We start from the raw sequence: 14176 nt of genomic DNA, 5'->3' as shown, positions 1-14176 counted from the left end.
CAATTATGTTTTTATCAATACAATTTGTTTACAAGTGGCTGTTGTAGAACACAATGTGTTTTAAATGTAGTTTATTGTTTTAAAATATTATACACTTTTGCGGTAGGATCTCTAATTTTAGCCTGTCCGGGGGGGAGGGGTGGGGCAAGCCGGTATAAGTAGACAAATTGTCTACTACTAGTGATGCTATTATACAGGGTGGGGCAGTGAAACGGGCGATTTTAAAATAACTAAAAAAAAAATGGCAACAAGATTTTTTTTAATAAATGTATTCATATCATCTGAACGCCTTGACGAATGCTTGCTTCGAAATGAACGCCATCTTGCGGATATCGTTCATAAAAATTAAATACAAAATTTACACTTTTTAAATGCTTTTTTATATACTTTCATGTGGTATGAATAAATTTATTTAAAACAATTTTGTTAGTTTCTTTTTAGTTATTTTAAAATCGCCCGTTGCACTGCCCCACTCTGTATATTCGTATTTTTACGTAATTCGCAGCAAAATGATTTTTGCTAGCATAAATCATTATCACTTGATAATAATTATCATTATGTTTATATTATATATAATATATATTATTATATTATTATTATGTCATACCACATTATTATAATCATACATTTTTGCGAGTAAAATTGAATTTTTTAAAATTTGGCCCAAATTTAAAACCACAAAAATTGCTAATATAATAGAAGCTTGTTTTTTAAAAATATAAAGCCTACTGTTTAGCATTTCGATAACCCAGCCAAAAGTAATTTAAAATTAAACACACTTCTCAGTTAATTGGGGAAAACTCCAATAAGTCGATATCAATAGTGACCATTTAACGTTTAATACCATTAACAATTCTCTAATCATCGTAATGCCATTTTATTTACATCTTCATCGGAATTGTATTTTCTAACCTCAATCTAAATATTCTCAATTGCATTATGTGCCCACAAATAAATTATTCCTTTAATTAATAATTAGCATTTCATTTTTTTTCAAATAGTTTATCGTCACCGCTCATCCATATATTATGTCTTGTCTTTTAAATATTTTATAACTTTACAAATAATAAATGTTTCTTGTGTAGAAACATGTTGAAAATATCTAAGAACCGACTGTTTTCACGCTATCTTTATCAACAATAAGAAAAGTTAAAATTGTAAAACTATTACGGTACAGTTGCAAAAAATACAAAACTCGTCAAAAAGACTTCAATAATAAACTTTCCACGCCCCGAAGAGGTTGACGAAGAGTCGGTAATACATTTAAGACTGCGTATTAAATCCAAACTTTGTAGGCTTCTTCACTTAAATCAACTTATATTTATACTGTAACATTTTTCGGTGGTTATTTTTCATTTATCTACCAGAATACAATACAATATCTTTCATCCTCATTACTCTTGATCTTCGAATTCTTTTTTTTATCTTTTATTGAAAATACTGTAATATCTTATAAAATTATATCAAAAACAGAGCTATTCTTTTTTTACTTAAGTAACTTTTTTTTTAATTACTTAAAAACGTTATGTAAAAGGAAATATTCTATCTTTGTTATTAATTTTCTATAAATTCAAACATCTTTAGTTAAAACAATAGATATCTAAAAAACTTTATATATACTTCCAAATCATGCAAAAAAAAAAAAATAGACGATATTTTGAAAAATTCTCCTAGGACTTTTAGTTCTTAAGTGAATCGATTATATTATTCTACGTTACCCTGTCATAGAATTGGTATCCGACTTTTTCTATTAAATGGGCCTGAAACGTCACCGTAATGTGACATTATGTTGGCGACTTATAACTAATGAAGCCTGGTGGTTTTGTCACTTAAAGTTACGATTAACTTATCTGTCCGGTCAGTTTAAGCTGAAAATACTTGTATTTCCCAAACTTTTTAAAAATAAACATTTTTACATCATACGTAGTAGGTACACAATATGTTAGTATAAACCAAATTTCTTCATTGCAGTGAAACGATAAATGATAAATTATGATAGATAAACAATTAAACTCAATTAACATAAACTAAACGCAATATTTCATCACAAATTTAGACTGACATAGACTAAAGAAATGCACATAAATTTAAAATGCAATAAGTATGCATTACTATACTGTGACCAGCTGAAGAATCAACAAAGTTTCACTTGACATATACCATTATACCACGATGTGTACATATTTCAGTAAAACGTTAAGACAATCAAGTCTGGTTTATTTTCAAAAACTATATTAAGTACTCATCCGAGTCTCTGATATCTAACTCATCCTGGCTTTAATTTGTAAAGGCTATAGCATTGTGAAAACTTATGAATTGATAAATTAAATAGATATTTTATAACAAATGGCCAATGGGCTTTACAATACAAGATATATCCATTATAGCAGATGGAATGATGCCATTTAATTATTTCAAGTAAAAGGAAAACGGGAGTAAATCAAAATATGTAATTGCTGAGATGGATGTGTGTAATGACGAGGTCAGACGGAATAAGAAGAAAATAAAAGATAAGGGAAGCCTGTACTAGAATAAATGAGAAAGAACGGCGGATAATAAAACCAGTGAAACGAGCATGATAGTAGTAGTTGTAGACCGAAGAAAAAGTGGATATACACAGTGTATGTTATGGTTTATGTTTTATAGCCGAGGATAAGGGAGCAAACAAATGGGAACGAATCCAATTTGTTCGGGATAAGGCCAAAGCGAAGAACACGGTCTTTAGAGAACACTCGACATTATGATAGGTACGTCATGTATCTACCAATGTTTGTGCAAGTTTACCGGTGGATGATGTATGTATAATAGTATCATTAATGTCGTTTACCTTAACGCGGCAAGTCCGTCAAAGTGTGGCGACGCTCCGTGCTCTGGCGGTGGAAAACCGGTGGCCCCGAAAAATTACATTGGGTTCATTGGGAAATCCAACGGACAAAACGGTCGTGACCAAATACATTGCGACGGTCTATTTATATATGTATTGTTGTGTAGTTATAATAATATTATTTTAATATATGGTAGAAATAACAAATAACGAAGAAAAAAACGGACACTCTTTCGCGCCGGACCAATAAATTGTGTATTATTGCCGTTGACGGGCAACGATTATTATTACCACTGCGCGCTGAATGACGAAGGGCGCGCGTTTATTTCTGCCCGCTGGTCACGCGAATGTGCGCTGAAACCGACGAAGGCGGCGGCGGCGGAGAGGCACGGAAAACACAAAGCGTGTTTCGCGGCTAAAGCGGACGGGAAAACTGAAGTCTGACGGTAAAACAGCGGCGGTTTTCCCCGCAGCTCACGCGACACGACGAGCGCCTTTCCTGCGTTTTCCGTACCTAGGTGTATTTTATACGTCGAGATTATTTTTTTTTCTTTCTTTCTTTCCTTACTTTTTTTTATTTTTTTGTACCTCGCTGCTATCGCACGACCGTTCGTTTTTTGACCGATTTATTTATTACCTTATTATGTAATTTTTTAATATAAATATATTTTTTTTTATTTCCGCCGCGCGCGTAGGTGGGGATCTACATTTTTTTTATACATACCTATTCAAAACTCGTTCCCTCGGGTACAATATGGATGCGCATAGCTTGCGGTTCTTATGTCACCTCTATAATATGCAAAGCAAAAATTATCCACCGTATATCACTGTCATAATCACAGACGCTTAACAGTGTTCTGTTCAATGTTTTAGAATATAAATTGAAAATACATAATTAGTTACATGAATAATCAAATATTTTTTTATTTTTATACAAAAATGTGCATGATATGTCTTACGTCTAAGCTCGTATTGAAAAATTATGGGTGATTTATACGTTTAAATTTTACCATAGGGCTGTTAGGGAATAGAGTCAAAATCTTGCTTGCACGTTCAAGTCAACCTGAGAATAAGCGAAATACAGAATACTTAATACATTTTAGAGAAGATACTTACTTTAAATTTTTGAACTGAACCTATATATTCTGTACAGTAAACCAATTAATCGCGCTACCATAAAACTAAAACTAGAAAGCAACAAATAGGTAATAATATATAGGTACAACGCATAATATTATACAGCTACCACTTACCAGTAGTAAATAGTAATATGATAATATAATATAGGTAATGTTGATTTGTTAACCATATAGCTTATGAACATGGATTTAAATTAGAAAACTAAACTATCCCAAAATAAAATAAAAAAACAATTATCAATGAATAATTTTGAAAGTTAAAGTTCGGTAAACCTAACAATATAATAAAAACATGATAAATAAAGTATTGTGATTTATTAAAAATTATTTTTGATGAGGTTCGAAAATCTATTATAGTTATGATAGCTAACCTTATAGTTATAATTATAATACTAAAACTGGTGGGGAAGTTTTTGTGAAAAAAGAAGATTTGTTAGGTAGGTAGATCATAATTAACAAACTCGACTATTTGTGTCACCGAATGAATAATTATTTAGTCATTTCCAACTACAAATTATATCATTGCAAAACCAATGTGTTACTAAACCGATTAACAGGACAACAGGACTAATGACTAGGAAAGCTAGTCCAAATATCCAATGCAAATGAATAATTATTATTGAATAACGCCAAACCATAATTAAGTTAGGTACACCTACCTCTACCTACCCATCGACATACATTTAATGTACTATAGTAGATTAAATGTACGTCGGAGGGCTAAGTACTAGGATCTACTAAAATAGCATTAATTTTCTAAAATAATATTGATCCCCCAAAATCAATAGCTCAATATTATGACTATTTCAATTTGAATCCGGTGAATTTTAGAATGTAAATAATGTGCAAAAGGTAATTGTTTTAGTATTAAGATTTCAGAACAAATATTTAACGATTAAAACCTAACCGATTCGAGTTGAGAGTGTGAACTCTTGTTTTGATTAATTCATAACAATTAAATAATTTTACTGCTAGTATTTCAAAAAGAAATGGTTGAAATTTAAAAAAGGCCGAAGACGCATAGCGCCAGAAAAGCTTAACCCACAAATCCAATATTTCAAGAAAAATCCAATTGTAGTTTTTAAAATGCTATTATTTATATGACAACTCCAAAAAAAATAAGTTCTGTTATTTAGTGGATGAGGTTTTTTTTTAGAGTTTGATCAGTTTGATTTTGAAGTATTATATTATTCTAAAATGTTTAATGTAATAAAACGAAATATAATTTGTGGGTTAAGCTTTTCTGGCGCTATGCGACTACACGATACATACAAAAGTGCACTAATCTATTAGTAACGGTTAATAATACTTATTAGTATAAGTATTATAAATTATAATCATGCACAAGCAAATAGGAAACGTTAAAATTACACAATATGTTTGCCATTCCATGATGAGGTACATGAACAACTGCAGTTATCTTGGATAGATGAAATCGAGAACAAAAATGTTTGCTATAATAAACCGACTCATTACTGTACGAATCGCTCAACATTGACAGTCTTAAGTTCACAAATAACAATTTTTCGGGCCCATTTGAAAAAGGTTGACAATCCAGTGTCCGAAATAATCAGTCTAAATAAGTGTCAATGGACAATGACATTGTTGACGAACAGCTAGCAAGGAACAGCAGCAGCCTGCAGCTGTCAGCACAGACAGGTAATAAAAATGGTCATCAGGACTTGGACGTTATGTCCACAATATTTTGTTCAAAAATAATTAAGTCCCGTGGGCCATAACGTCCGGGCATGATTATTGTACACAACGTACATACATCAACGATTATGTCAATTATTGATACGTATATGTAATATTAAAACAATATACTTTTTTTTTTAACCGCGGGTATAAAAGATTATTACTGTATGGTATGTAACGTTAATTTTAACTTAATAAACATAAATACATTTAAAGAGTGCCGTAGTCAGAGAGGGCATAAAGGCACGTATAATATTAATTATAAATGAAATAATGGTATGTGATTTTTCAAAGATTACAATGCTTTCGTCGGTATTTGTATACTTCCCATCTACAGATTCGCATCGAAGCATTTATTTGAAAGTGATTTTATCACTTTTAGGTACAATAATTTGTTAAGAACTGGTTTTTTTTTGGGGGGGGGGGGGGTGGAAGTATTTTCAGGCATAACTACCTTTAACTCATTATAAATTTACACATTTTTATAGAGTATTTAATACAAAGGAATTTTTTAAATTATAAGCCTTCAAAACAGAATAAAGTAATAATAATAAGACATATAAAACCAATTAAGTATGTTTTGTAATAAAATGTGTTACATCAGCTGATCTTCATTATTATTCCAACAATCCAACCAACACATTAGATATGTAAAAAATATACATATTAAAAAATGTACAACAAATATGAATATAATATACATTTCAAGAAATTTTAAATAATAAATTGTCGATTAATTATTTATTAAAATAAATAGTAAAACCTTGAAACAAGCCAATAGTTAGATAATATAAATTTCTATAAACAGGGTTATCCAAATTTCATTTTAACTATGAAAAAATAGTTTAAGCAACAACAAAATTCAAATAAAATCATTATCATATTATTAATGTTTGGAGATAGTTGTTCTTGTTTGAATTACCAATTATATTTTAAAGGGCAACTTATAACAAGCAAATGATACCCTGTGTATTTTAATTTCCTATTAAAAGCAAAATGATGTCATAAAATCAGTTTTGAATAAATACTTTGTGAGATTTTAGTGTGTAAAGATATAGGCTAGAGGTGAGATGGACTGTGATGTTATTAAATCCACACTTCACCTAAACTTTAAATGCTAGTAACTCAAAAAGTATTTACTCAAAACTGGTTTTTGACCAGTCATTATTTTCAATTGTCTGTCCTTCTTTTATATCTAATTCAAATATGGTAGGTTGCTCTTTGCCTTTTAAAAGTTACCAATTAAAACTACCTCTAAGAAGAATATTTTTTACATAAATATTAAAAATAATAACTGTTTTATTTAATCCTTTTTTAGCTAATACAATTATTTCATAGAAAAAATGAATGTAATATAAATTTTAGATAACCCTATGTATGTATAATAAAAAATAAAAACAAACATTTTAGCATAAAAAATACACATCAAATTATTGTTATAATTATTTTTAAAAAAAGCTATTACCTATTAAGTAACAATATGTTTAGGTAACAGTTTATCTATAGTTTTTAAATTATAAATACCAAACAGAGCATATAAAAACTTCGATGGTTTTGAAACATATATAATAATACCTATTTTGAATGAAAGATAACCCTTATCTATAAAATTAAGCGTTGATTCATTTGTCCATAAGAAGTACAATTTTAAACAATTAAACACAAATTTAATACGATTTTTTTAGACTTAATTTAAAAACTGTAATTTAACATGCTATTAATTTGCAACTTATTTAACATACATGAAAAAAAAAAAAATACCTTTTCGTTTTATAATATTATAAGGTATTAATGACATTATTGTTAAAAGAGAACAAAAAATTTAATTTTAAGTTAAACATTAGGTGAAACAGATCCTGATCTAGACCCTGATGCACTCCTGTAAACACAATATTGTACTTAATAAACCATAAAACTGAGTTATATTAATTTCATACATGTATTAATAATATTTACCTGGATCCAGAAGGTGATCTACTTGTAGACCTTCTCACAGGAGAATTTGATACAGATCTACTACCTGAGCGATTTGGAGAATTGGAAGCAGAGCGACTACCAGATTTTGAACGAGCTTGTGATTTTGATTTACTACGAGATTGTGAACGGGATCGTGATCTTGAGCCACTAACTGATCTAGATTTTGACCTACTGACTGACTTCGATCGGCTACGAGAAGGAGAGCGACTAGCTGAACCAGAACGGCTACCTGAACGAGAACGGCTGCCTGACTGTGATCGACTCCTTGAACGGGATCTAGAACGACTACGAGAAGCAGCACTCTTAGATCGCGATTTTCGTGAACCAGATCGTGATCTTGATGGACTTCTAGAGTTGCGACTTCCTGATCCTGAACGGGACCCAGAGCTATAAAATAAAAATAATTTGTAAAGTGTAAAAATGTATTACAATATTACGGCCGTTTTATAAAAGTACCTAGAACGTGACATTCTACCCTTGCTTGAACTTCTAAATAGGAAAAAAAATAATAGAAATAAATAATTATTAAATAACATTATTTAAAACAAATAAAATTTATATATAATACTAACTGGCCGGAAATTCTTTTTTTGACTTCACCATCACTACTATCATCTTCACTAGTTGATATAGTTGCTTTAGATACAACTCTAAGTTTCTGTTTTGAGGACAACATTGGTGCTTTCTTACTCTGAGTCTAGAAATGAAAAAAAAATAGTTCATACCTAATATATTAAAGAAAAAAAAAAAAATTAACGTGGAAAGAATAACAACAATACTCACGGAAGAACGGCCTTTTTTAGATGAAGGTCTATCACTCTCGGAACCACCTGATGCAGCATTACTGTCTCTTCTTCGTTTAGAGCCTCCTTTCTTTTTATTTTCTCTATCACCACCCCCAACAGTTCCACTAAAAAAATAATATGTTTATAATAGTAGGCCAAAATAATACTATTATACACTTTATTGAATTTTTTAGTTATTGTTAAAGAGCAATAATTTACAAGATGAAACCCATTTACAATTTATTCCCACACAATATATATATTATAGAGACTAAGTTAGACACTACTGTTTACCTTTTTCTAGACTTTTTAGATTTCACAGGTCTCGGACTTCTATTGCCGTCTGCAGGTTCGGACGCAATACTTCCACCTGAATCGGATCCATAGTTTTCCCGGCGTCTACCTTTACTTTTAGGTTTTTCTTGTATAGTATCAAAAACAAGAGCATTTTTAGTTTTTTCTCTATATTCTTGCCTCTTAAGTAACATTTCTTTTTTTTGTTCTTCTTGCTGTTGTAGTGCTTTAAATTGCTCTTGAAGTTGCTTCGATTTGAATGCTTCTCGCTCTTCTTCCTGTTTTCGACGCTTTTCTTTTTCATCATTGTCCATCTTGCGAGCACGGGCCACGTGATATTGTGCTTGCGATAACAAGTCTTGACAATGTTTAGCTTCAATCTCCGCCAGACCTACATCGTAACGCATACGATCACCGTGTACAGACAAATACTGAAAGTACCTTAAAATCAAATAAAATCATAATAATCATATTTATTAATTTACATATATTTAAAATCTAAACATAACATTGTATATTAAGAGATTCGGTATAAGCCATATATTATAAAATTGTACTCTTAAGCTAAAACTAAAATATCTATTTCTTAGCACAGAAATAAAGATTCTTTAGTAAGTCATTTCTTTTATCAGGTTATCACAATGGCCATAATAACGTTTATAAATATTTTTCTAACGACGTAAAAGCTACACAGTACCCTGCTTAGTACATGATAATTAAACAAAACAAAAACGTTACTTGTGCGATAAACCTAGTTCGTGTACAGCTTGAAGAACATCTTTTAAGTTAGATTTTTCATCTTTAAGAATTTGTGCTGCTAATTTTTGAAGAACAAAGGCAATGTTATAAATGATAACAGTATCTTGAGGAGCGACTCGCCGAGCCTATAATCGTAAAAATAGTTATTTAAATATAACATCATCAAAACCAAAGAAATAATAAAAAAACTTACTTTAAGAAATACAACTTTTGCTTCTTTTAGCTTGCCCGCTCTGTAGTAAGCACGTCCTAGATACTGAAGAACTTCAACGCTATCGTGTTTAAAAAATTTCTTCATACAGTTTTCATACTAAAATGTTTTTGAACAAAACTAAGATTATTTCACTTCGAACAGTTTACATGATAATTATTATATTATATGTACCATTTGAATCGCACTAATATATTGTTTTTGTTCAATATAAATGTGTGCTATATTCAACCAAACATCACAAAAATCTGCAGTAGCTTCTCTAACTTGAGCAAATATATCCCTCGCTTCATTTATGCAATGCTTGTGAGCCATAACACAACCTAAATTAAAACAATTTTAACAAGGTTTAATTAAATATAGCAAAACATTCCTTTTATTCATTGTAATGTCTGTATGGATAGTAAATTACTTCTTCAAAAAATTTTAAGCTATGACACTTATTTTTTATAGTATTAAAATTCCTTACCGATTCCATTAGCTGCCCAAATGTTCCTTGGATCAACTTTCAACACTTTCGTGAAGAATTGTAAAGCCAAATCTTGATGTCTTTTTTCTTGTTCTTTATTTCTAGTTGGTTGGTGTAAAGTTTGAAGCCAAACATTTCCCAAGGCAATTAGTGAATATGAATCGTTTAAAGTTGATGGATTCTTATTATTGTATCATTAAGTTATTATATTATCATTATTTTTTTTAATACTTAAGTAATGAACTAAACTAAACACTTACTTTCAAAACACGTTCAAATTTCTTTTGACCTGGTCCCCATTCCATTTTAGCCAAATGTAAATTTCCGAGCAATGACCAGGCATCGGGATGTTCAGTGTCTATACGCAATGCTTCTTTAAACCAATCAGATGCTTCATAAATTTGGTTACGATCTCGTGCCATGCAACCCAAACGTAAATAACCTAAACATGTTAAGTTTAGTAAAGGAAAACAAATGTGAACATTTTCAACTATTCATACAATCAATATAATTAGGATGTTCTTTAAGAATATCTTTATAAAGTGTTTCAGCCTTTTGAAACTGACATTGTGCTTCAAATATACGAGCTAAATTATAAGTAGTTGTAACAGCTATAGAATTATAATGCTGTGGATCGGCTTCAACCATTTTTTTAGATAAACTCAATGATTCTTCCAGTTTAGAACGTGATTCTTCTAAATTTCCTAATCTGTAAGTAATAATAGAAATAATATTATGAAGTAAAATTAGATATACATAACAAAAATGTGATTTAAATAAAATTATTCTAACCTATAATTTAATGCAGCAACATTATTAAGTATTTCAGGTGGAATATCTCTATTTATACCGGTGCGAATTAAATCCATAGCTTTGCCATACGCAGATAATGATGCTTGAAGATCCGATTGTTCTAAAATTTGTGCAAGCTCAACCCATGCTTCAACATCGTCTGGGAAATGTTCAGTCACCTATGAACATATTTTAAGTTAGTAGATAGTGTCCGAACTTAAAAGTTATCAAATAAATACTTTTTTTAAATGATTTTTTGCTAGATCACGTTTTTGTTGATTTTTTGAATCAGCATACAGCGAACCAAGAATTTTCATAGCTTCATAATTACCAGGCTGAGCTTTAAGTACTTTTTCAAAACACTGAGCTGCCTAAATAATTTATAAAATAACATATTATAATAATGATACAGATTCTATAACAAAACCATAGTGTGTGCACAATATATTACATTTTCCATATCGCCGCCATAAATATACATCTGTCCTAATCCATAATGTGGCAATACAAAAGTTACAGGTGCAAATTGAGTCGCTTGGTAATAATATTGAAAGGCTTGATCATAGTTATTCTAGAAGTTAAAAAACAAAATTAGTTATCACTTATCGTTATAACTAATTACTAAAAATCAACAATTTTTTATAAAAACTAAAAATATGTATAATTTTATTTTATCTTGCAATACTATTTAACAATATGTTTATTATATATATACCTGTACATGAAAAGCTCGAGCCATTTGATAACAACTTTCAGCTCTCATTGCTTCGTTTTCTGTATTTTGTAATGCGTGCCTTGCTAGTAGTTCTGATTTACTATAATCTTTCTTGAAGAAAAAATGGTTGGACAAATGATTTAACACCATCGGATTTGTTGTGTCTATTGTGTACGCCTTTGACAACATATTTACACCTAATTTAATGTCGCCAGGGTTTTCACCATTCAGCTTCATAATAGCCAGGCCTACTAATGCTCCAACACACTTAGGATCTAGCTGCAAAGCTCTCTCAAATGCTAATCGTGCTTTCTCGGTATTTCCCAACTTAAGGAAACAATGAGCCATACCCAGACGTACATCAGCAGGACATTTAGGGTTTGACCGCAATGCTTTTTTATAATAGGCCAACGCACCTCTGTAATCTTTTCGATTAAATGCTATACATGCTTTACCCAACTGAGCTGGAATATTATTAGATGACTGGTTCAAAACAAAATTGAATTGAGCATCAGCTTGCTCGATTTTATCGCCTTCCAACAAGCAAAAGAATGCTCGGCCCAATAAATGATTCTGTAAAATTAATTTAACATTTATGTAAAAAGTGAGAACTAAAATAATATGTTGATATATTCTTACCGTATCATACATAATAATTTTATCTGCCGTTGTATAAAGTTGCGTAGCTTTAGTAAAAAGCTCACGTCGTTTATCTTTACTCTTCTCTCGGTTAGCTGTTTGCACATAGTATGCAGCCAGCATGTCAAGTGCCCTCATTTGATCTTTGTCACTGTCTTTATACTCCAAGCTCGCATTGCTGCGTGATGATTCTAACAATCTTACCAGAGCAATCGTGTTCCCACTTTTGTAATACTCCAACTATCGAGTTCATTAAATAAAAACATTATGGCTCAACAATTACATTGGTTACATTATTATTTTTTTTTTTTTTATATTTATTATTTAAAAAAATACACTTACAGCTAAGTTAACCCATATGTGTAAATTTGAGTTTTCAGATTTCAAAATACCAAGTACCTCTTCATAATCAGGTAATTTGTCCAACTGTATTTCAATTACCTAAAATGAATAGTTGGGTGTTTTGTTTTAATAATATACAATTAATTAAACACGGACTGCGGTTAGCGCTGATGATGACAACATAGTCGCCGTTATACGCTCATAAGTATATTTTTATTGTGTTTAAGGTTTATTCATAATTTTATAATAAAACCACAAGTGACTCTACTAAAAATTTACAATTAAGAGCTAAAATAATGTCATGTACAATAAAACGGATATTACTCTTATATTTATACATATTGACTTTAAGACCACAATAATATGAAAAATATCAAACCAAAATAATACTACATATTTTATTATCAACATAATAGATTCTACAAATTATTTGTTTTAATTAAACTATTGTATTCAAAACAAATAAATCAAGATTAATTTTTGTTTTGTTTTGGTAAATTACTATATTTTTATTAGGTATCTTTATCTTTAATTATTTATTATTTAAAGAAGCATAAGCTAGCCTACTAGGTTGAATTAAATACAGGTATAAGTATTATTATAAGAATGCAAATTTTCTTTTAAATATTTCTGAATAAAAACTGGTTCGACAACTATTTTGTGATTTAAGAGGATTATCCCAATGAAATGTAACAGTCGAAGAACAGAAACAAAAAGTAAAGAATAGACTATTTACAATAATTCTTAATTTAAATTGTGTGTACGTAAAATATTTTTTTTTGGGGGAAAATCATCTAAGCCTAAGCTTTATATTGTACACAGAATTCCTAATAAAGGCATAAACAATTATTTTAACTTTAAAATAATTTTAAGGATTATTTAAGCACTTCTAATAATACAATGCATTTTATAAAAATTATTGTTATACATTTTAAAAAATGTATTGGTAAAACTGCCGTTTTTTTGTTCAATTAAACAATACTTGGTTGGAACGAATCAAAACAAAGATATTAAAATCCCAGAATTTTAAAAAATTTCCTAGTAATAGTTGTTAATAATAATAAAATACATATTATATCAATTACGTGGAAGCTTAAGTGCGTTCGAATTAATAATATACAACTATAAATCAATAAATACTTACCTCGTCGGAATCTTTTAATGGAATTTCAATTGGGTTGACCATTTTTGCAATGGTCGAAACTTGAGTGAAACGTACACAAAGAAAAAACACTTAATAAATCATTTTTGAGGAACTATAAACTTTTGAACACGAAATTGCATAGTACAATATTATAATAAATTTAAAAACTACCAATTTCTAGACAGTATGCGCTACCCTCGACGACTATGTTTTTTATTTTGTAATAAAAATACTACAGACAGCAGACTACAGTCACACTTGGCCATCTAATGTTATCAATTGCTTAGCGGCTAGATTAGATAACTGTTAAATTGGTAGCTCTGTAGCGTTACCAACCGACGCTAATATTACAAGTGCACGCGGTCATGATAAAAAACTGGTAGGTAGG

General features: G+C 30.0%; 2 protein-coding genes across 2 annotated transcripts in view; both read right to left on the bottom strand.

The window, feature by feature from the left end:
* Positions 1 to 3232, bottom strand: part of LOC126835863 (uncharacterized) — a 51939-nt gene extending 48707 nt beyond the window's left edge. The window contains exon 1 of the mRNA XM_050568709.1: positions 2828 to 3232. The gene's annotated coding sequence lies outside the window, so the exon portion shown is untranslated. The remainder of the gene's footprint in view (positions 1 to 2827) is intronic.
* Positions 3233 to 6408: 3176 nt separating this feature from the next.
* On the bottom strand, positions 6409 to 14064 carry LOC126836231 (RNA polymerase-associated protein CTR9 homolog). Its single transcript, XM_050569455.1, has 19 exons — positions 13789 to 14064; positions 12645 to 12743; positions 12303 to 12542; positions 11664 to 12236; positions 11400 to 11519; positions 11188 to 11319; positions 10949 to 11127; positions 10657 to 10865; positions 10417 to 10598; positions 10157 to 10337; positions 9862 to 10010; positions 9670 to 9786; positions 9456 to 9601; positions 8718 to 9158; positions 8422 to 8548; positions 8211 to 8335; positions 8095 to 8127; positions 7618 to 8025; positions 6409 to 7540 (listed from the first exon to the last, which is right to left on the bottom strand). The coding sequence occupies exons 1-19, from the start codon at positions 13828 to 13830 to the stop codon at positions 7495 to 7497; spliced, it is 3549 nt and encodes a 1182-aa protein (XP_050425412.1). The 5' UTR covers positions 13831 to 14064; the 3' UTR covers positions 6409 to 7494.
* Between the last annotated feature and the right edge of the window lie 112 nt (positions 14065 to 14176).

This window comes from Adelges cooleyi, unplaced genomic scaffold (genome assembly GCF_023614345.1).
Source record: "Adelges cooleyi isolate 19-005CV unplaced genomic scaffold, UGA_ACOO_1.1 ACOO_flye_CR_arks_rails_tigmint_CR_PRNA_23, whole genome shotgun sequence".
Lineage (NCBI taxonomy): Eukaryota > Metazoa > Arthropoda > Insecta > Hemiptera > Adelgidae > Adelges > Adelges cooleyi.
This window is presented reverse-complemented; position numbering and strand designations above follow the sequence as displayed.